General features: G+C 42.9%; 2 protein-coding genes across 2 annotated transcripts in view; one reads left to right on the top strand and one right to left on the bottom strand.

Moving 5' to 3' along the window:
* Positions 1-2706: 2706 nt before the first annotated feature.
* On the top strand, positions 2707-8386 carry LOC311242053 (centrosomal protein of 55 kDa-like; the record flags this gene model as incomplete). Its single annotated transcript, XM_084331006.1, has 3 exons — positions 2707-2904; positions 7306-7413; positions 8318-8386. The coding sequence occupies 3 exons, from the start codon at positions 2707-2709 to the stop codon at positions 8384-8386; spliced, it is 375 nt and encodes a 124-aa protein (XP_084187132.1).
* Positions 8387-10233: 1847 nt separating this feature from the next.
* The window catches only part of LOC311242052 (uncharacterized protein), a gene marked incomplete at its 3' end in the record, with an annotated part of 36128 nt that continues 21862 nt past the window's right edge, over positions 10234-24499 (bottom strand). The window contains exons 3-4 of the mRNA XM_084331005.1: positions 10941-12268; positions 10234-10296 (exon numbers count right to left, since the gene is read on the bottom strand). Of these exons, the coding sequence (XP_084187131.1) occupies positions 10234-10296; positions 10941-12268 (1391 nt within the window). The remainder of the gene's footprint in view (positions 10297-10940; positions 12269-24499) is intronic.

Genomic DNA, 24499 nt, shown 5'->3' with positions numbered 1-24499 from the left:
GCAGAATTTCACAGAGACGATCTCTGATTGGCCGAATCCAATTTCTAATGTTCCAATTCTAGCTTATTCCTAGGTTGGTCCGTTGGTGGTATAGATAGTTGTGTTGTTGATGCAGGCAGCTGTTTGTCTTAGAGCGTGCCGTGACTGCAAGTTCTTTAGACTGTTAAAGGATAACTCCACTATTTTGGGAAATTAGCTTATTTAACATCTTCCCTGGAGTTAGACAAGAAGATACATACCTTTTTTGTCTCTGTGCGTGCATTTTAGCTTTGGGAATAGACGCTCCGTTAGTATAGCTTAGCTTCATCACTGGAAGTGAGGCAGGACAGTAGCCTTACAGTGCCTTACAGTGTATTGCAAGGTCTGACATTGACCAAACTTGATATGCATGACCTTGGTGGGCTCTAGGTCAACTCCTGCAAAGGGGGTCAATGTCAGACTTTGCAATCAAAAGTTAGGGGGCTAATAACCCTTGCCATAATTTCAGTGCGCCCCCTAACTTTTGATTGCAAGGTCTGACATTGACCCCCTTTTCAGGAGTTGACCTAGAGCCCACCAAGGTCATGCATATCAAATTTGGTCAATGTCAGACCTTGCAATACACTGTAAGGCACTGTAAGGCTACTGTCCTGCCTCACTTCCAGTGATGAAGCTAAGCTATGCTAACGGAGCGTCTATTCCCAAAGCTAAAATGCACGCACAGAGACAAAAAAGGTATGTATCTTCTTGTCTAACTCCAGGGAAGATGTTAAATAAGCTAATTTCCCAAAATAGTGGAGTTCCCCTTTAAGCTTAGGCACTCTTTCAAAGTTGGTTAAGGTTAGAGTTTGTCTTAGAGCATGGCGATAGAACGCCAGGTAGTTTGCAGTCTGTTCGAGCGGAAATGGACAAAGGAATGTGTTGTGTGGTGCTGCTAACTGCTAACAAGCTAACACTTGGCTAACAAGCTATATGGCGGATGCAGTCTGGACACAGTGGACAGTGGTCTGGAATACATCAACAGTGGATTATACACTACTTTATCAAGGCAAGCCCTCCTGCCCTGGACGTGTCAACTAAACAGTGAGTCTCTCTCTCTCTCTCTCGCGTTTGGATTGAAAATACGTGGATTATGGCTTGTTCAATATCGTCTATGTTTGAATGAATGAATGAATGAGAACTTTATTAACAGATTGCAGAATGGGTACAATACAGTACGGCTCAATACACACAATTGTTAAGGGGATGCAGAACAGAGAAAGACGTTTGTCTTGTTTACATCAGGGTCCCAGATTTTCGATTCATATCGATAGTTTAATAGCTAGCCTTGGCTCGTTTAACAATATGCTAAATATGTGTACAGCCCTGTACTCATATTGAAGTTATTCTTGGTATATAATAGGTCTGATTGTGTAACGAATCGATTCCACGTCGCGCTGTGTGTGAGAGAGAGAAGGAGAGAGGGAGAGATCTGCCTGTGTTTGGAGATGGAGCGAGTTTTGTTTCTAACTTTTCTATTTATATATTGTGTTTCAAGTTGTGAATTAGACTATACTTTATTTGACTGGTTGTGTGTTGTTGTAGTAACAGCTGAGCGACTCGTTCATAAGAGCCGATTCATTGCCGTGAGCGTGAGTAGAATCGCTCACATCTTGCCATGAGTCGGTTGCGTGGTACTGTACATGTTTGCAAAATGTTTGGTATAGCGCCCCTAGTGGAGAGAGAACCAGCAGCCGCTACTGCTTTGTGGTCCCTCAGAACAGCGTGGAATATGTCTTTCGAGCACCAAGCCCTGGATCAATAAACGCGATCGATATTTGGAATGGAGATAAAAGAATAATCTTTTTGGAGAACATCTGATCTGAAGTAAGGAATCTATTTGACCAGTTTTTGGGTAATCAGAGCTCTTTTCACAGATATATCAACGTGTCCCCTATGTGTGTGTGTGCTGATCAGGAAATAAGATAATCGATTTTTCAGCCCGCTTCTCTAGCGTGCATAAGTACACATATACTATCGATAATCTAGCGTTTATTTGAAAACGATTCATAAATAGGCAGAAAAATGACAGTTTTTGTGTATTCCAGTAAAGGGCGATTCCTGCAGAATCACTTATTTTTTCTGGACATTTCCAAAAACAAGCGTTTTTCAAAATGGTATAAAACGGAAATGTACCAATGAAAAAACTATCCGTTTTGACAATGTTGACTGCAAGCAAGTCATTGATAAGCGACGGGCGTATTAGACACATAATTTAAGATATAGTTTATGCGTTCGCAAATGTGCTCGCCCTCTCATTGAATAGAGCATTGGCACTCAAGCGCTAAATCGTGCGCCCCCTGCTGGCACTCAAAGTGTTAATATGCTAGGAAACAATAATGAATAGCAGAGTGGGATGTATCAGACTGTAGATACTAGTTAACCAACTGAGCTGTTACTCTGACAATTTTGTGTCTTCTGAAACTGCAAAAGTGTCATATTGTGAAAAAACTACACCATTAATGACCAAATCACAACAACTAACATGTAACAGTAGTAGTACACAGTAATTTGACAGTAAGTCAGAGGGACCACGGAGCGACCCATATGGACCATACGAACACTACAGGCACACCAAATGGATGACGGTGGCATAATTGGAATAGTGTCCATCTAAGTGTCAAAACACTATCTCCAAAGCCACTGTAGAGCTGGATTCTTTAATGTTCTGTCCCTCCTACAGTCACCATGACATCAAAAGGGGCCAAGGAAACCATCGTCTCCAAACTGGGGTTCAAATCCAGCAGCTCCTCTAAGGCCGAGGCAGAGCTCAGGAAGGAGAACGCAGAGCTCAGGAAGGAGAACGCTCACCTCAATAGGAAAATGGACGAACTGGCCAAACGACATGTCAGGCCTCCCGACTCCGACAGCAGCAAACTGCTGGAGGTAAACTATGGCGAGCAGGGCTTGGCGTCTGTGTTGAGGGACACACATTAGGCGGAGGAGGTACGGGAGGTATTATCAGATATTCCCCCCATCTGCAAAGATATTTATTGTTGGATATAATAATAACTTAATTTGATATAGCGCCTTTCAGGAGACCCAAGGTCGCTTTACATAGGGGGGGGGGAGGATAACAAAGTAACAGACAGTGGACAGACACAACATATACATATAAAGTGAGAGATTAGGGGTTAAAGGCCGAGTTAAGGAGGTGGGTTTTGAGCAGTTTTTTGAATGAGTCCAGAGTTGGGGCGGTGCGGAGTTCTGCGGGGAGGGAGTTCCAGAGGGTGGGAGCTGCCACACTGAAAGCTGTGACTTAGTCCTGAGTTCCATAACTGTCTTTCTATTCTATACTGTAGGTGGGGAGATGACGTTGGAGAGTGAAATCTATGATTAGTCACTCTTACTCTTTTTAAATTCCGTTGTACCAATAAAATTCATTCATTCATTATATAGGGAGGTCTGATGCCACAGATTACTTGTAAAAATAATCTGATTACTCATTACTGATTACTCGTTTAAAAAGTTATCTAGTTACTTTACGGATTACTTGATTATCAAAGTAACTTAGTTACTTTGAAAGTAACTAGGTTACGAAGTCGTCGTCCCTGCTGCTGCCACAACATAATTAATTTTTATTTTTTTATTGCTTTATTGAAAGTGCATGTCATAAATCATGATTGGCTGCTCAGACAGGTCATCATGAGACGTCATCAGCCATCAAATGTAAATAAGGTCACAGATGTCCACCATTAAAAATTAAATTGTAAAACCGGTGTAATATAAAACATGGTATTATGCGTGGCTGTGTGCGTGCGTGCGCACATCCCATCTCCGGTCTAGCTGACTGTACCCCTGGCTCTCTCATCAGCAATATGTCAGTAACTAAATAGTAACGCAAAGCCACTTGGAAAAGTAACTGTAATCAGATTACTGGCTTGTAAAAAGTAACAAATTAGATTACCATTTACTGAAAAAAGTAATCAGATTAGAGTAACTAGTTACTGGCATCACTGGGGAGGTGTAGTGGTTACGTCGTTGTTGTTTCCGGCCGGTCCACCTCACTTGAAATTGCAATGTATTTCGAATGGACACATTTCTAAATCGTCTAGTTCAGTGGTTCTCAAACTTTTTACACCAACCACCTGAGAACGTAGCTGGCTCTCCAAGTACCACCATATGACTGGTGTTAAAATATAGTCTATTCAACTATGCGCAGTTCACGCAGGAGGCAAATGTATTCCTAATACCATTATGTATTGTTAACTTTTGTCAGACACAGCCACAATGTACAAAGGGATAGCACTAGAACTAGCAAACGCTTCCACACAACTCATACAATGCAAGGGGCATTGAGAACATAATAACTAACATTCTCACATAGCAAGTGAGAAAATTAATAACTGTATTTCAGCAAATGTACTTAATTCTCTCTCTATATCTCTCTGTCTGTCTGTCTGTCTCTCTCTCTCACACACACAGCAAGCGATTGTCCATCATTCTCTCTCTCACTCACACACACACACAATTATTTTGTTACAAAAACTTAATTTCCTGCATTCTGGTGCAGGAATTTTTGAATTTTTACCCTTTAAATGCCAGTGTTTGTGATGGGCATCACAAATTATTGTAAAAAAGAAAAGAAAACACATTCAATACATTTTTTAATGTTTACCCTTTAAATGCCAGTTTGTGTGATGGCATCACAAATTATTGTTAAAAAAAACACAAAAAGTAAAATATTTTCAATATATCAAATGCAAAGTACATTTTTCTGGGGGGGGTTGTTACAGGCTAGGCATGTGTCAATGATTAGCAGCAACACAGATTTTGATGAATTTTTTGTAATGTCAGATTTTTTATCTGACATTACAAAAAATCTAAAAATAAATGGTTATGATCAGGGCTGAAGTTGAATTAAAGATTTATGACTGTTTAGACTGCATTACTCTCTGTCACAGTGATCTCCTGGTTGTTCCCCACTTAGGTTATCTAACAATGGTATAGGGGAACAGCTCCGCTATAACAATGTGTTGGCGCAAGGAACTTACCCCTATGTGTGCTATTTTATTGAAATTACGTTTATGAGTTGCAGGAAATGACAGCAAATGTCTTTCTTTATTGCCATTCTCTTGCATAGCCTCCCTCCCCTCCCTCCTAGTTGTGAGTGACTCTGCGCCGTCTTGTCTGAGAATCCTGGGGCACTCGGTCGTGTGTTTGTTCCTGTTGTAAGACTTCAAATGGCCTGTTTTGTGTTTTCCTCTCCCTTTTGTTTAGCATGTATTCTTTTATAGCCACGCCCCCTGCTATGCAGTCATACACAGGTTCGCACAAGGTCCTTGAAGTGCTTAAAGTGCTTGATCTTTGAAAAAGAAAAAAGTCAAGACCTGGAATTCCTTAACACATCCAGTGCCGTTCACGATAATTCTCGTTTCTGTGGCACAAAGGTTCAGTGCCAGAAACGAAGATTCTCGTTTCTGGGTCGTTATTTCTTTTATTAGCTATTTCCATTCATAATCCATCGAGGGAGACTGTGCAGGCTGTCCTGAATGGGTCTGAGATCGCGAACGTCCAATACCGCCGCCTAACGCCTTGCGGCCGGTATTGCACATCCTTGGAAACTCTAGCTTGGTCTGTCCGTCGATCTATAAAGTCCGGTCCAAGTTTTCCTAGTCGGGCAGGAGTAATGTTTATAACACATGGATTGAGGAGAATAAAGCACCGCCGGTTCATGTTCTTTGGTGGATTATGTTGGCAACACGATCGACATCAATACTTGGAATGGCGATCATATAATTGGAATATTCTTTCTGCAGTACATCCTAGTCAAGGTAAGGGCTATATGGTATCAATCTTGCGTTGATCCAATAATTCCTTCACCGCGATCGGAGCGTGTGTCTGTAATGTACTGTTGTTTTAAGCCATAAATATTGGATCAGATTTTTTTCTCTATAGAAAACAGCATTTAACAGTGAATTGTATAATTTGAAATGCCCTTTTAACTCATTCAGCGCCAGAGGGCGCTGTGTACCGTGTGGTTGAAAGGCCAGCGTTCTAAAGTATAGGAATACGTGGCGGTGTTTGCAGGGCTATAACTATATTATATATTATAGCTATGGATACAATACTATTGCCCATTAGACATCGACAGATAGACATGTGAAAAAGAAAAAAACATTTCATCCATACATTCCCGTCATGAATCATGAAAGGGTGGGTGGGGGGTAATTTTTTTATGCTTTGATCGTCACCAACGGAATACGTTATGGACTAGCGTTACACACATACGCTCGGATCGCAATGAAGGCATGCTTTGATCAATGCAAGATTGAAATCATATAGCGCTTACCTTGACTAGGATGTGTCCCAAAAAGAATATTCCAATTATCTGATCACGAGTCCCAGTATTGGTGTCGATCGTGTCGCCAACATAATCCGCCATACATCATCAGCATTTGACGCTCCTCAAGCCGATCGGGACAACCGCTCCCCTTGCCCGACATGGAAAAGTCCGCCCGGACCAATATAATCGACGCACAGCCCAAGACAGAGTTTCAAAGGGTGCTCGATACCGCCGCCTGGTAGGATGCGGCCGGTATTGCACTTTTGGGATCTCAGACTCATTCCCTATGATAACACCAGGCTCCCTGGTTGGATAATGAATGGAAATATCGAGCGTCGGCGAGTTAACCCGAGATATCTCGGGTCTGGCCCTGAATGAGTTAAAATGCAAAATAGTGCTTGGAAAAGTACTTGAAAGTCCTTGAATTTTATTTTGCAATGTCTGTGGGAACCCTGGTACACATTCCCACCTGGGAGCTTCCCAGTGCCACCAGTCTGACACTTTTGGCTGCCGAGCAGCTCCACTAGAGCAGTTGGTGGTTTGCTTATTTGCTTGAAAGGACTCCTGCTGCCATTGGGCAAAGGTAGAGCATTATTTCTGTCTGTGTCTCTCTCTATATATATATTCCATATGATCTCCGTTCATATAATTTATCTGGAACTCGGACATAAAATACAGAAATTACAACTACAGTAGATAATCATTGGAAAATAATTTCTCAAGTACTCGTTAAGGAATGGAATGTGTAAACTATTTAGAGAAAATGTTGATTTCTTAACATCCCTAGATGGATAGTAAATGGACTGCCAGCTTGTTCAATTAGGGGTTCAGTGTCTTGCTCAAGGACACTTCTGTCGGGAAGCGCTGGAATTGAACCCGGGAACCTTCAGATTACCAGATGACCCCTCTACCTCCTGAGCCACTGCTGCCCCCAAAATCCCTAAATGAGACTATGAAGTCGTCCAGTCTAACAGCTGATGATGTGTGTTTGTCGGTTCCAGAGGATCCTGTCTCTGGAGACGCTCAGAGAAAAGAACAACCAGCAACTGCTGGTGAAGGAACATGAGCTGGAAACCCTGAGAAAACAGCTGTCTGCCAAGGGAGGAGAGGTATACACACACAGTCTGCCAAGGGGGGAGAGGTACACACACACACAGTCTGCCAAGGGAGGAGAGGTATACACACACACACACACACACACACACACACACTAGGGCTGAGCCCAAACGTTAAAATGTTCGAACCTTCGTTCGCTACGCTGGCATTTGAATTTTCTTTGAATTTTTTATATATTTTTCTATTCATTCTGTATAAACCAATGGGGTTTTTCGTCACAGTTGCAGATAAAGATTAGGCTACACTAATATTATAGTATTAAAAACTTATATTAATTAAAGAAAGTTGATTTAATTGATTCAGTTGGGCTGGGGCTTCTCCCTGGGCTGGGTCTGGACCTGGAAAGTTGTAAATAAAAAAAGACACATTTAATCAGATTAATCACTTTATTCAAATGGAGGAGTTAGTTTGAGGATATTTATTTAAAAAAGAAAATTGATACAATTGGCAGTATTAGGGGGTGGGAAGCTGGTGGGTGGGAATCTGGCGTTGTGGACAGCGACGCCTACAGGTCGTGTGAATACTTTCCCCAAGGTGGTTGTCCTTCCGCGTTCGGTTTGCGCGGCCTGATTGACCACTGACGCTTCTCTCAGCGCCCAATCACGTTAGCCCTACTATCGCCTAACTCGCTACCGCCGTGCACAATATACTAAAACTAACTATCGCCTAACTCGCTACTAATAGAGATGAAAACAATACGTTATTTATATTGATGTGATGCCGATTGATATGAATAGCGCGTTCCGTTAATATAGAGATGAAAACAATACGTTATTTATATTGATGTGATACCAATTGATATGAATAGCGCGTTACGTTAATATAGAGATGAAAACAATACGTTATTTATATTGATGTGATGTCGATTGATATGAATAGCGCGTTACGTTAATATAGAGAGATGAAAACAATAAGAGGAAATGGGCTATGGAACTGAAGGACTTGGGCTGTGGAACTGAAAGCTAGGCGCAACACGATTGGGCGCCAAGAGAAGCGTCAGTGGCCAATCAGGCTGCGCAAACCGAACACGGAAGGACAACCACCTTGGGGAAAGTATTCACGCCTACAGGTCAGGTCTCAGCGCTTGCTCAGCGGGGGCAGGACTTGGTGGAGATAGCGTGCCCTCCCACGCGTTGCGCTTCACCGATGAGAGTCCTCGCTGCCAAGTGAAAAGAGGTCACTGGCTGTCGCCGCACGTATCGGAGGAACCGTGCGATCGGCTTCGGGACACCCTTGTACCGACTCGTAGGAGAACATGCGTACAACGGCCGGGTAGGGGAGGGGGGGAATTGGCACAACGACTAAATTGGGACGGGGAGAAAAACAGAGAAAAATTGAAAAGAAAAGAAAAAAATAATAATATATATATATATTCTTTTTAATTAAAAACAAAGGTTTGAACGTCCGTTCGAAAAACCCTAACGAAGTTCGAATCCCAAAAACAGGCTTCGGGGACAGCCTTAACACATTGTGCACCATAAACGGCGTAAATCGTTATTCCCTGCCATGCGTTGAACGCCAACAACGGCGTATGCCGTTTTTGGGATCAATATTAAATTTTTTCGCCATGGCATTCAGAATTCATCCAGCCAACCTCTGGACTCCAGCGGGACCCTGTATGAGATTACAACGCCTCAATACCGCCGCCTGGTGGATGGTCGGGCGAGTTACACTCTTGCTAAAACCGTAAGTGCCAATCGGTGCGTCGAGGAAATCCCTCCGGCAGTCACATCTTGTTACGGGACTCCAGACAAACACTATAGTGCATTTGGATCGCTTTCATAACGCAATAATCGATATGATTTTGGCGTTTATTGCGCCATACAAACCGGAAATGGATGTAGGAGATCGGCGTCAAATAATTGGGATCTTTCTCCTCCAGTCTCATCGGCGCACGGTAAGAGGACACTAACGTTATTGTCAGCCCGATTGTTTATTCATTTCACTGCAAACCATCTGATCAGCGTATCAACCCATAGTAAATAAAGCCGTTACTGACGATCAAGGAATTATAAACGACCCCCCCCCCCCCTTTCCTTCACGCATGATGAAGCATAATGTATACTGATCATATACATTTGAATTTTTTAATATAGCGTGTATAGGAAAGAAACGGCAATCGATAATCTATATATATGCTTCAGGGCCTATAACTACTGTTTTTTGGAATTACAGCAGAAAAGATTAAAAACATACTTATATTCTCGACGCTAGTAACACAACAATGTATGAATGAAAAAATATAACGTTCCCACATCCTGAACGATAGATAATGGATGTTGAATGGGCCATAGTAATGTCAATATAGCAATACAATTTAAAAAGTTATAGCCCTGCAAAGAAGGTAAACATCTCCATAGGCTTTCAACGGTGGCAGACTGGCTATATTGATGGATATAACCCATGGCGACCAATGTGTTAACACACACACAGTCAGCTAAGAGAGGAGAGGTATACACACAGTCTGCTAAAGTAGGAAAGGTACACAGTCTGCTAGAGGAGGAGAGAGGTATATACACACAGTCTGCTAGAGGAGGAGAGATGTATATACACACAGTCTGCTAGAGGAGGAGAGTGGTACACAGTCTGCTAGAGCAGTGGTTCCCAAACCTCTCCTCGAGACACCCCAGCCGTTCCATGTATTTGTTAAATTCCACCACCAGCACACCTGATTCAACTAATAAAGGGCTTGTTAAGTTGAATCAGGTGTGCTGGTGGTGGAATTTAACAAATACATGGAACGGCTGGGGTGCTTCGAGGAGAGGATTGGGAAGCACTGTGCTAGAGGAGAAGAGATGTATATACACAGTCGGCTAGAGGAGGAGAAAGGTATATACACAGTCTGCAGCTAGAGGAGGAGAGAGGTACACAGTCTGCTAGAGGAGAAGAGATGTATATACACAGTCTGCTAGAGGAGGAGAAAGGTATATACACAGTCTGCTAGAGGAGGAGAGAGGTACACAGTCTGCTAGAGGAGGAGAGAGGTATATACACACAGTGTGCTAGAGGAGAAGAGATGTATATACACACAGTCTGCTAGAGGAGGAGAGAGGTATATACACAGTCTGATAGGAGATGTATACACACAGTCTGATAGAGGAGAGAGATTTATACACAGTCTGCTAGAGGAGGAGAGAGGTATATACACAGTCTGCTAGAGGAGGAGAGCGGTATACACACAGTCTGCTAGAGGAGAGAGGTATATATACACAGTCTGATAGAGGAGGAGAGGTTTATACACACAGTCTGCTAGAGGAGGAGAGAGGTATATACATGTCCATTGATGCGCAGAACACCGAGTCTGACGTATACAGCAAACAGGTCTATAGGGCTGTACACTACCGTTTTCCCCTCAGAATTATCAGAACGGATCTACCACTATTAATGGATCTACCACTATTAATGGATCTACCACTATTAATGGATCTACCGGTATTAATGGATCTACCGGTACTAACGGATCTACCGGTATTAATGGATCTACCGGTATTAATGGATCTACCGGTACCAACGGATCTACCGGTATTATGTCCCCCGTGTGTTTCTTCATGTGATTCCTCAGGTGGTCTTCTCGTGGGTAACTCTTGTCACAGACCGTGCAGCCGTAGACTCGCTTCCGCGTGTGAACGATCATGTGACGATTGAAGGCGCTGCGGTCGCTGAAGCTGCAGCCGCACTCGTAGCAGAGGTGGGGTTTCTCCCCCGTGTGCGTCCTGAGGTGGACCTTCAGCGCTGTGCCCTTGGAGAAGGTCTTCCCGCAGACGGAGCAGCCGTGCGGCCTCTCCCCCGTGTGGATCATCGTGTGGATCTTCAGGGAGAAATTCTGGGAGAACCTCTTGCCGCACACGCCACAGCCGTAGGGTCTCTCCCGCGTGTGAACCCTTGCGTGGCCCACCAGACTGTTGCTGAGAGCGAACGCCTTCCCGCAGACGGTGCAGACGTACGGTCTCTCTCCAGAGTGCACTCTCATGTGCGCTTTGAGGGTCCTGTTTGTGTTGAACATCTTGCCGCAGTGGCTGCAACAGAGGAGATTCCCCGTGTGGATTCTCAGGTGATCGGTCAGGTAGTCACTGCGGCGGAATCCTTTGCCGCAGTGAGTGCAAACGTAGGGTTTCTCCTTTGTGTGGATTCTCAGGTGATTGGTCAGGCTGCCTTCGCGGGGGAATCCTTTGCCGCAGTGAGTGCAAACGTAGGGTTTCTCATTGGTGTGACCCCTCGTGTGGATCACCAGTTCCTGGTGTTTGCTGAACTCTCTCCCGCAAAAGCCGCAAACGTTCGTTCTCACGTAAGTCTTCAAGTGAAGTCTCAGGCTCTCTTCCGATTCAAAACGTCTCCCGCACACGCCGCAGACATCTGCGCCGGTGTCGTGCTTCTGGATGTGTTTCCACAGTGAACCCTCATAGCAGAAAGAATGTCCGCACACTTTGCAGCAAAACGGCGTGGGGACTCGTTTTATTTTTGCGTCTGGATTCTTTATCTTCTTACTTGATGTCGCTTTTTTCTTTTTGAGTTTCTCCGCTTCCTTCACCTGATCACTCTGTGTCGCTGTTTTCTTTTTGAGTTTCTCCGCTTTCTTTTTTCTTTTCTGCCTCGTCAGAGTCAACCGATGTCCTTGTTCCCTCCACTTGTCATCGCTGCCACCGCCTTCTCTCTCCTCACCGTTGTTCTCTTCACCGTCGGCGATGGAACAGTCTGAAGAGAGGGGCTGGAGGTCACGGCTGCAGAGTTCTTCTCCGGTCTGAAGGGAGTCTGGACCCTGCTCCTTGTGGCTCGGACCGGGGCTCCAACACAGCCCGGGGACAACACTGTTGTCCTCATTGCAAACAGAGACATTGTCCCGTAGATAATCTGGATGCAGGGATGAAAAGAGGAACAATAAATCATCTTGAAGTTTTTTTTTTTATTAATATTATTATACGATTTTTCAATTTAAACATTTCACCGAAAATGTACAGAAAATTAAACATATAAACCCACAACACTCGTGCCCCCCATCCCACCCTCCCCCACTGCCCAGCTCAACTACCCTCCCCACCCAATCCCAGGACACCCACTCTCATCGGCGAACGGTAAGAGGAATATAACGTTATTTTCAGCCCGATTGTTTATTTGTTTCACTGCAATCCATCTGATCAACGTATCAACCCATAGTTAAAAAAAAAAAAAAAAAAAAAAAAAAAAAAAGACGCTACCGACGATCAAGGAATTATAAACGACCCCCCCCCCCCCCCTTTCCTTCACGCATGATTAAGCATAATGTATACCGATCATATACATTTGAATTTTTTAATATAGCGTGTATAGGAAAGAAACACCAATCCATAATCTATCATATGTGTCAGGGCCTATAATTCGCATTTTAGGAATTACTGCAGAAAACCTTAAAAACATACTTATATTCACGACGGTATTAACACGACAATGTATGAATGAAAAAATAGATACCCGATGTTGAATGGGCCATAGTAATGTCGATATAGCTATAATATTTAAAAAGTTATAGCCCTGCAAAGAAGGTAAACATCCCCATAGGGTTACAGCACTGGCAGACTGGGCCCAAGGATGGGTACAATGCATGGCGGACAATGTGTTAAGGGTAGAGGCAAAAATAGCGGTGGCAAGGTATTATGTGTGGGTCTATGTTTGTGCCCTGATCAGGCGCTCCTAATGTGATTCATCATGTCTAGTTGTAGTTCTCTGTCCTGGTATTGTAGTCCCTATTGTTCTTTCCCCAGCTGTACCCACTTACAATTAACCCAGGTGTGTCTTGTCTCGTCATCCCCTCATGTATAAGTATTCTGTCTTCCCTTTAGTCTGGTGCTGATCCTGTCTGTGTAGTATGTGTCCTTGTCTGTCGTTACTTTAGTTTATTCTTCATTTCATCCATGGTAATTATTTCATTAAATATTTCTGATAAACTACTTTGACTGCCGTCTCCTTGTTGTGTTGCATTGACTCGACATCAAGCTTAAAGGATGTCAATGACAACGTAACATGGGGGCTCGGGCCAAACTGGTTTGAGAACATAATTTGGTGGTGGCCGCTAAGCTTAACCCACACTGTGAAGTATGGTTGGCAGTGTCGTGTGTGTGGCCCATATTTTAGACCCCCTTGGCAAATTACTCTCCAATAGGGAGCGTTCTCAACCAGCTAGGGCAGCTGGACCATTTTGTATGGTGCCTTCCGTCGCCTGGGGACACACCATATGCGGTCGGGATTTTAGAAGAATCCTGTTAGGCTCCTCCTAGGCCGACGTGTGTCTAGTTAGTTTAGTTACATAGGGGGCATTGTAGTGAGGGATGAGAACGTTTGGGGATGGGATTTCTTTTGGCACACGACAGTTGTTAATTTGTTGCGAATACTTTTAGGTGTGGAGGCGTTAGGTGGCCTATTGCGGCCAGTGCTCTCCTATTTTTTTTTAATGTATATTTGCAGTGTTTTGTGGTTGGGACTACCCTAAGCACTGCAGTAGTGGAGCGGTGGCCAAAGTATGTAGGAACAGACTATACAGACGTATAGGGTGAAGCCGTTTTGTTTAGTTGTTTCTCTCTTTTTTGTGTATATTGATTGGTCATATTCGGTGATAGGGGCGGATGCGTTTTTTGTTTGTTCTCCTGGGGTTTCGTTTTTTCTTTCTCCCCCCCTGTTTATTCCTGAGTGGCGCAAATATGCCGGTAAAAGTAGGAGACTTTGTGGATAGGCCAACAGTGGGCTTGTTGGGCGTATGCACGAAAGAGGCGTTGGCGGGGATAGCGGTGCACTATGGGGTTAAGCTTGTCCCGGGCATGAGGAAGGAGCAGCAGCGGGTAGCACTGGTGGAGGCTCTGACCGCCCAGGAGGTGCTGCAGTAGTGCTCTGTGGGCGATGAGGAGGAGTTAGACCCAGTCTCCGATAGCTCACTAGTGCTGCGGAAATTAGAACTAGAGTATAAGTTTGAACAGTTAAAACATGCGGAGGCGGAACGGACTCGCGCGCATGAGTTGGAGCGTGTCGAGCGTGACAAAGCCGAAGCGGAACACACTAGCGCGCACAAGCTCGAACTCAGGAGGCTTGGGGTAGAGGCACGGGCGGCACATCCTGAGGAACCTAGGTTCGATGTCACTAAGTACCTGCGTCTAGTACCACAGTTTCTAGAAAAGGATGTGGATAAATATTTTTCCATGTTCGAGAATGTAGCCACGACACTGAGGTGGCTGGTTGAACACTGGACGTTGCTGCTCCAGAGCGCACTTACCAGTAAAGCGCAACATGTTTATGCGTCGCTATGCCCAAATACCCAGGACTACGCTGTGGTCAAGACTGCAATTCTCAGGGCATATGAGCTGGTACCAGAGGCATACAGGCAGTGGTTCCGTGCTCTGAGGAAGAACAGCTTGCAGACCTATGTGGAGTTTGCGTATGAAAAATACTTGTTGTTTGATCGGTGGTGCGCGTCGGAGAGAGTGGACACCCTGGGTAAGATGCGGGAACTCGTGCTCCTTGAGGAGTTTAAGTCATATTGTTTTCCCGACAATGTGGCTATGTACATGAATGAGCATAAAGTAACCGAGTGCTCTCTGGCTGTGAGCCTTGCGGACGAGTTCGTACTAACGCACAAGACACTCTTCAACAGACCAGTTCAGTTCAGAGTTTTTATTTGCCACATGGAATCAATACAATCAGAGTTTCTTCATTACACAATCATAAATATCATTCCATGGACAAAAGGAGCAAGAAGAAGAATAAATCTTATAGTTACCTGCCCCTTATTCCTAAACTAAACAAGTATTTACTTAATGGTCGGCGTACAACCTAATTTACACAAAATAATCATTTATACCATTATACAAGAAACACACAATCCACAGTTAAACAAGAAAAAATTAAATAAATAATAATAATAAAGAATAAAGAATAAAAAATAATAAAAAAATAATATCTCACTATTAAAATTGTATTTTCTCCTACTAAACCCACTTTCTAAATGAAAAAGATTTTGTAGTTTTTCTGGCAGTGTATTATTTCTTGCCCTAAACATAATTAACATTGTTTGAAACTTAACCATGTCTTCAAGTTTAATTATTCTAGATTTAATAAATAATGTGTTTGTGTGTTCTCGATAATTCATTTTATGTGCGAGTCTTACAGCCCTCTTCTGTAGTATATATAATGGTTTTATATTGGTCCTATAAGTATTCCCCCATACTTCAACACAATAACTGATATAAGGTGAGATGAGTGAACAGTAGAGTGTTCTCATTGCCTCATACTCTTGGACATCTTTTTTTTAACGTGTGTTATGTGAGATTTCCATGTTAATTTATCATCCATAATCACACCAAGAAAACGAAATTCATTAACTCTCTATATCAACTCCATCTATGGTCAGTACTATATTTTCATCTAGTTTTCGATTGCCAAAAATCAAAAATTTCGTTTTTTTCAGATTCAGTGATAGCTTATTTCTTTAGCTTCGTCATTTCATACACAATATATAATATAGTTAATTATCCAATATAATATACAATATACCAAGTTATCCTGTGCGCAGTGTGGAGAGTAGGCCGAGGTGGGGTTTTGGTGACAAGACTGTGGCCTCTGGCGGTATCAGTGGGGGCGAGGTTGTTGAGCGGGGTGCGAGGTCAGAAACACGAGAGTGTTTTAACTGTGGCAAAAGAGGCCATATAAAAAGGTGAACTGTTTTGCCCTTACCCGCCCCAGTAGGCAGATTTCGTTGGTGATGGCACCCACATGTGAACATCAGCAAAACAAAAGAGATGATTGTGGACTTTAGGAGGTCGGGAGTCAGGGACTACAGCCCCCTCAGCATCGACGGGGCACCGGTTGAGAGAGTGAACAGTTTCAAGTACCTCGGAGTCCACATATCCGAGGACTTGACATGGACCACACACATTGACAGTGTTATCAAGAAGGCACGACAACGCCTCTACTTCCTCAGGCGCCTAAGGAAGTTCAAAGTGAGCCAGAAGATCCTCAAGAACTTCTATTCATGCACAATAGAGCATCCTGACTGGCAATATCACCTCCTGGTTTGGGAATAGCACTGCACAAGACCGTAGCAGACTACAGAGAGTGGCCCGTTCAGCCAAACGCACAATTGGAGGGGGGCTTCCCACTCTCCAAGACATTTACAACAAGCGCTGCATGGGTAAGGCTAAGAGAATAATCAAATACCCCAGCCACCCAAACAACTGCCTCTTTAAACTGCTGCGGTCAGGCAAGCGATACCAGAGTCTCATGGCAAGCACAGAGAGACTCAGAAGGAGCTTCTACCCCCAGGCCATCAGGATGCTCAATGAACAATAACAGACCATCAAATACACCCACAACACATACAACCACACGCACACACTAGGGCTGGGCGATATGGCCTAAAAATAAAATCCCAGATTTTTTTTTAAATCCGCTTTACGATTGTAATCGATTTTTTTCTCTTGAGCAAAAAAAATATAAAAAATATTGTATTTGACACAAAAAAATTATCAAACCAAGATGAATGTCCCTATTGGGATTGAAGCAAACATAACTTTCACCAATCTTCACTTAAAAAAAAGTGATAATAATAATATATATATATATATATATATATATAATATAAAAGGTTACTCTTGATCAAACAAAGATGAATGTCCCTATTGGGATTAATAGTGCAATAACTTGCTTTTTCACCAAGCTTCACTTAAAACAAATAAAAGCAGCCTCTTGATCATAAAACAAGAATGAATTTCCCTATTGGGATTAATAAAGTGCAAATCTAACTTTCACCAAACATCACTTTTTGTAAAATAAAAGGTGACTTTTTTTGAAAATCGATTTTTATTTTTCAAAATCGTCCTAAATCATTCATTCGAATTAATCGAAATATCGATTAATCGCCCAGCCCTAGCACACACTCACTTTAAAAAAAACACTGTAGCACCCACTTTACCCACTTTTAGACACTAACACTTCATATTTATTGGCATCAATCTCATGCACCTCATTGCACCACACCACAAGGTGGCACCACAAGCTAAGCTATACCTCACCATTCTACACTGTACTGTATAGAAGCTCAGGGCTCTACGCTAACCTTTTTCCCAAGGAGCACGTGTGCTCCTAAATGAAAAAATGTAGGAGCACACAAAGCAATTTAGGAGCACCCAAAAATATTTAGGAGCACAGTGAAAATATTTCAAGTAACAGAGTTTTTTTCAAAAATAAATGTATATTTGTACTGTGCGTGCATGCCTATTGAAATACTGTACACCTCCAGTACAGAAACATTGTTTATGAGTTTGCGTGTCAGGTAGACCATTGATTGACAGTCGATTCTGCCAATTACGTCACACCACTTGCACTCCGGCCGTCCGGCGCTGCAGCTGGACCCTATTGCCCACCTCTGCTGTTGATAACGCTAGCCAAGTTAGCTGTACACACATACACAGTGGGCCAGTTACTTTGGTGTAGGGGTGTAACAATGCATCGCAATGCATCGATCCTAAGGGGAAAATTCAACTGCATCGATTTGAAAATGTTAGAATCAATTATCGCAATTTTAATGTGTACACAGTGTTGCTATTCTCATGTCAGTTACAGCCAACACAACGACATACGCTACTGCATCAACGTTATGATTAACAAAGCAAGGCATTCGTTTTGTTGCATTAACGTTATATTACTATTGCTATCGATACATCTAGGTGTTCTCAAATCTATTGCTATTGGTAAGACTAGAATATTACATTAACTTAATGTTACTTGTGTCTCGGAAAACGCTCGCATATCGCAATGGCGGACTTTCAGGAAGTAAAAAAGAAAATGAAAGCTTCCGATTGGTCATTTCCTTTTTTTTTTTTTTTTTTTTAAACCAGTCATGTCACTCTACTGTGATTAGACCGTTGGCTTGAGTGCAATGTGGGACTTGTAGTTTTTGAACGATTATAGCGGAGAAAAAAAGCACGATTGAGGCTGTAATCTTCACTTGCACACCGTGCGAGTAATCGATTTTTCCGTTTCGCACACACATATTTCTAGGGGCATATGCGAGCAATATGGTCGCACTGTAGAGCCCTGATAGAAGCTGACTGTATAGACTGTACAGAAGTATAGACTGTAGGGCGGCTAAGTGGCGCAGTGGGCAACGCAGGAGATGCTGGGTTCGAGCCCAGCTCTCGGCGTTGCTACCAGCTTGGCTGGTCGTTCATACTAACACAATTGGCAGTGTTAGGGGTGGGAAAGCTGGTGGGTGGGGATCGGACGTTGTGGACAGCGACTCCTACAGGTCGGTTGGTGCGCCTGTACAGCAGAATCAGGAAGCAACGGGGGCAGCATGAGCCTCCCATGCGTTACTCCTCGCCACTGAGAGATTGCGCTGTACATGTGAAAAGATGCGCCGGCTGCCTCCTCGTGTACCGGAGACAGGGGAGGGGAGAATTGAAGGGAGAATTGGCGAGGCGAAATTGGGATGGGAATTTTTTTTTTAAAGGAGGAAAAAGTGGATACAAAAAAGAAGTATAGACTGTACATATACTGTATATATTAGGGGTGGAAAGGTACACATTCAAACCGTACACAGTTCGGCACGACCTCCACGGTTCGGATCATGGGTGTATTGTTCGGTTATAACGGTTAGCCTTGAGCTAGGCTAACATCACAATAGCCACGAGCTAACTAACTTTAGCCGCGAGCTAACTAACGTTAGCCATGAGCTATGAATGAATGACGTTAACTAGGGCTGCAACGATTAGTCGCCATAATCGATGACGTCGATTATAAAAAATCGTCGACGAGGAATTGTTGCGTCGATTAGTCATTAAACTTTTTTTTTTTTTTTTGCACTACCTATCTTTGTGAAAGTGGCTTTTCAGCTCTGGTCCAGCCAGCTGAAGACTTCTTAGCTTAACATAACAGACCGACAGTAAGTTTGGGGGAACTAATGGGATAACTGGGGATGTTGTTTGGTCCTGACAAGAGTCTCAAAGCAACTCTGAGGTCATGCTCAATGTCCAATCTGGGCATTAGTCGACTACCAAAATAGTAATTAGTTGCAGCCCTAACGTTAACTAACTTTAGCTGCGAGCTAACCGTGGAAACAAATGCTCACAGCGAAGTGACTCCACGACACCAGTTCCATTTGGGGAAGGGGGGTATATTGACAAGGCTTGACAACAGAGGTTGTGTCCGTCTGTTCAATAACGAGCCAAGAGACTAGAGCTTGTGTGTCAAGTGTCAACTGCATCTGTTTACATCCTGGTCTCTGCTGGGACGTACCAACTCGACACCAATGTGGGGGGGTTTCTATAACATTCCCCATTCCCTTGTAACATCTCTTTTTTTATTTTTTATTTATTTTTTAGATAACGGTTACAACATTCCTTAGTGCAAATTATTATTAATACAAGAAACCCCATAAACGTCCCTTTAAAACCATAATCATCTTTTCTGTGACTTTTACTTTTTGATAAGATAAGATGCTGGTTGAGCATTATGCATACTTTATGTTGGCCTTTGTCTATAATGTGGTCACAAAAATGGAAAGGTTTAATTATTTTGTTTGTTTGCACTAAGTTAATACTGTGCATACAAATGTTGCCTATATTTTTCATTCAGTTCGGTCTTTGTGTGCCAAACATTATTAAAAAGGTAAACCTTTTTTTTACCAAATAAATGAGAAGCATGTTTAAATCTGCAATGCCTCCCCTCTTGCTGTACCAAAATCTCTCCTAGCTCTAACCGTCAGTCAAAATAATGTGCCTTATGTCAAATGGCCTCATTCTTTCAGTTTTTGCATGACTACGTCCTTGAGAATAGCTGAAAAGTTGGATTATTTTTAGGCTATATATCTTATGTTGATTATTTTTGGAGTATTTTTAGAGTGTTACATTTAAAAAAAAATTAAAACATAAACCGAACCGAAAACCGTAAACCTAAAACCGTGATACGAACCGAACCGTCGATTTTATGAACCGTTCCACCCCTAGTATATATGTATATTGAACTTTTTTTGTTTTGTTTACACTTGTTTACGTACTTGACTTTCTATTTTATACTTATATTATACTATATATCTTTTTTTATCCACTTTTTCTCCTTATTTTCTATTTTTCTCCCATCCCAATTTCGTGTTTCCAATTCTCCCCTCCCCGGTCTTGAACGTTGCTCGACTATGCCCCCCACTGGTCGGTTGTAGGGAGGATAGAAGCCTTGCATCACGTGTCCCCTCCGGTACACGAGGAGGCAGCCTGTCACATATTTTCACCTGCCAGCGTGGACTCTCAGTGGCGAGGTGTAACGCATGGGAGGCTCACACTACCCCCGCTACTTCCCGTCTCTGCTGTGCAGGCGTCCCCCAACCAACCTGTAGGAGTTGCTGTCCACAACGTCCAAATCCCCACCCATCGACTTCCACCCTCTAACTCTGCCAATTGAGTTAGTATGACGGCTGGCCCAAGCCGGAGGCAATGCCGACACCCGGATTCGAGACCGGAGTCTCTTGCATTGGTGACAAGCGCAATCTCCGCTGCGCCACCCAGCAGCTATATTTTATACTATCTTGTTATTTTATCTAGCACACTCTCAGGAGCAAAACAGAAAGAAGCATTTCATGCAAAAGTATTCTGTATTTCTGTATGACAACTAATAAAGAAACTTGAACTTGAAACTTGAGATGAGAGAAAAGAAGTTTACGCAACTCATGGCAAAATGGTGCTCTGCTCTCCTCCCCAGTGACGTGACAAATCTCACCCCATGTTCTCACGAGGAAGCAGACACACGCTTGCTTCTGCATGTGTCAGATGCTGTTCAGAAGGGTTGCAAGAAGGTGACTATTCGTACTGTTGACACCGATGTTGTAGTCCTGGCCATGGCCATGTTTAGGAAGATCAAGCCAGAGGAAATGTGGATTGCTCTTGGTAGTGGAACCAACCTCAGATATATTGGCATTCATGAGTACCTGTGCTGCTGCTCTCCCATTGTTCCACGCACTCACAGGATGTGACACAGTCTCAGCATTTGCTGGAAGAGGAAAGCAAACAGCATGGCAGACTTGGAAGGCTTTCCCTGAAGTGACTGAGGCTTTCAATGAGCTCCTGCAGATGCAGGGTGATGTGAGTGAGCTGTCCAAGTCACGGTTGGAATGCTTTGTCGTACTGATGTATGACAGGACAAGCGAAACCACAGGTAAATGAAGCTAGAAAACAGCTCTTCACTCAGAAATCCAGAGCTCTGGAGAACATGCCCCCAACGAAGGCTGCGCTAGAGCAACACATTAAGCGTGCCAGCTATCAGGCCAATGTTTGGAGCAACGCCTTGGAACCTGACCCTCAGCTGCCAAGCCCTGCTGATTGGAGCTGGGTGAAAGAAGAAATGGGATGGCAGCCACTGTGGACCACCCTTCCAGAAGCATCACAGAGCTGCTATGAACTGATCCATTGTGGTTGCAAGAAAGGGTGTACAACAGGCTGCAAGTGCAAAAAAGATGCCCTCAAGTGTACTGCCCTTTGCTCATGCTCAGGAGACTGTTAGGCCTCACTAATAATGTCATTGTATGGCAGGTACTACTTAGTACAACTAGGGTAGGTTAAGAGATGTCAACTGTTCAATCAAATTTAACACGCATATTGTTGAAAGTCCTTTTTTGAGTCTTTGTGTTTGTGTGAGGTGTGTTTGTATGACATGAAACCCAATTGCCATATCCTATACAGCTGATTTAATCTATTAAAGCACTTTTATGATGACCAGTGGGTTCCACAACTCTTCTTTTTGATAGAATACCTTTGTGCCTGGAAAAAAGTTTAAAAATTACATGTTTTTGAGAGCCCAAAATGTGTACAGCCTCTGACAAGTTCCAGAGGTAAATTCAGAAGTGTTTCCATGTCTGAAAACAAACGGCATGGTATATAGAAACACTGTAGAAAGTTTCATGCTTCTTTCATAAAATGCACAATAGCTTTCCATATATGAGCTTATCTGCCCCACTACTAGCATTGTCTTTCGACGCCCCGCCTCAGACTCGCATTTTCTCCTCTGCTAGCTACGGTAACATTTCATTGATGCCTGATAATGATTTCACTGGCTGTATTAGAGCTGGTGGGCTACCATAGTTAAACGTGCGTTGTACTTGTAGCATCACAAACCGTGCTAACGTTATGGCAAGATGTGTGTAGGCCTATGTAATGTTAATGCCTATGTTTTTAAAGTCGTAATGAAGATTGATTTATATTGCGCTTGCCATTTCCACAAACTTTCTACAAACTGACTAGCACCAGCAGCCGGCGCTTCACCTCTCCCGCCTCCGTGCCGAATGAATGATTCTTTTTGCGTGCATCCCCTGAACCGAACAATACACACATGCCCCAAACCGTGAAGGTCGTACCGAACGGTGTACGGTTCGAATGCGTACCGTTCCACCCCTAGTAGATTCAATACACCAAGCTAACTTGACAGTGTTTAATGAGAGATGGTAGATTCAATACACCAAGCTAACTTTACAGAGTGTTTAATGAGTGATGGTAGATTCAATACACCAAGCTAACTTGACAGTGTTTAATGAGAGATGGTAGATTCAATACACCAAGCTAACTGTACAGTGTTTAATGAGAGATGGTAGATTCAATACACCAAGCTAACTTGACAGTGTTTAATGAGAGATGGTAGATTCAATACACCAAGCTAACTTGACAGTGTTTAATGAGAGATGGTAAATTCAATACACCAAGCTAACTTGACACATTGTTTAATTCATGGGTGAGATACTTTCAAACTCGCCAGCTAACGTTAGTAATCTAGCTAGGTCTCACATTATTCTGTTAGGTATCCTAGCTAGCTAACTGTAAAGGACAGGAACACTCAATTGTCATGTTTTTCACACTAACATACAATCGTCTATCTAGTGTCTCATTGTTTCATTTTGTGAAAAATGCACTTTGTAATATATTTGCTTTTCAAAAGCTCATAAACACCGTTGGTGACTTGAGTATATTAATAACTTAGCTACTGTAGCTGTTCTTGTCATTTTAAGCTATGATGAATGCACTGCTTTTTACTATAATTATATAATTTTCTTATCTCTCCTAGGGTCATTATTGAAGTATTTTGGCACCCCACCTCCTGCCTATAATGTGCAAGAGGATACACTAGCCCAGGTGGATATTGACCAAGCTCAGGAGGACACACTAGCCAAGGTGCATGATCCCTTTCAAAGTGCTGATATTCATAACTGTTTGTCCAGGATTCTTAAAGTTTTAATAATCAGAATTTGGGGCCTTAAAAAGTCAGATGGGTCTTAAAATTATATTGGATTAGGAAATTACTTCTATGTTGCGATAACTTCTCTGTATCGTGTTTAAATGTGTTTTGGGGGGAAATGTCCGGGCTGCAAAGTAAGCAGTATGGTAATAGCCTATCAGGCTATATATATATATACATATGGAATTACTTCTTAGTCATTTTTCTTAATAGTTCTTTGCTGGTATGGCAATGAAATATGTATTAGATTCTATTGAAAGTGGTCTTAAAAAGGTCTTAAAAAGTCTTAAATGTAACCTGTTGAAACTTGCAGGAACCCTGTCAGTCAACATCCACCTTCAGTGAGACCATAACACCTGCACATCATGAAGATGACGTGTCACCCACCTCTACAAGCAGCAGTATCACCACCACCACTAAAGGCTTGACCTCACAAGACCCTGCACTATGGCCAAGTGTCATAGGCCATACTAGGGCTGGGCGATAAAACGATAACGATAACTATCGCGATAAATTATTTCCTCAAAATAAACATGAAACGTGGTCGCAAAGTTTCGATATATCGATTTTCCAAGCTTGGATATGAGCACACGCACTAACAACCAATCAGTGAAGGAGATGGCCGAGAGCGAAGGAGACCCGGAAGGAGACCCAGAGGTAGGACTCAACAACAAGGCTTGCTAGGCTAATTAGCTTGCACGGCGCTATTTTATATATTTACGTGCAGAGTGGGTGTGTGGCGTGAATTCTGAGGCCACGTTTATAGTAGTGTGGGGTATACAGTGGACGTCGTTGCAATGTATTGTGGCGGAAGAGAGTATTTTAGTGTCATATTTAGTACATTGTCATGGA

Source organism: Notolepis coatsorum, assembly GCF_963971535.1.
Source record: "Notolepis coatsorum genome assembly, chromosome: 15".
Lineage (NCBI taxonomy): Eukaryota > Metazoa > Chordata > Actinopteri > Aulopiformes > Paralepididae > Notolepis > Notolepis coatsorum.
Note: the sequence above shows the minus strand (reverse complement) of the source record. Positions and strands in the feature narration are given on the sequence as shown.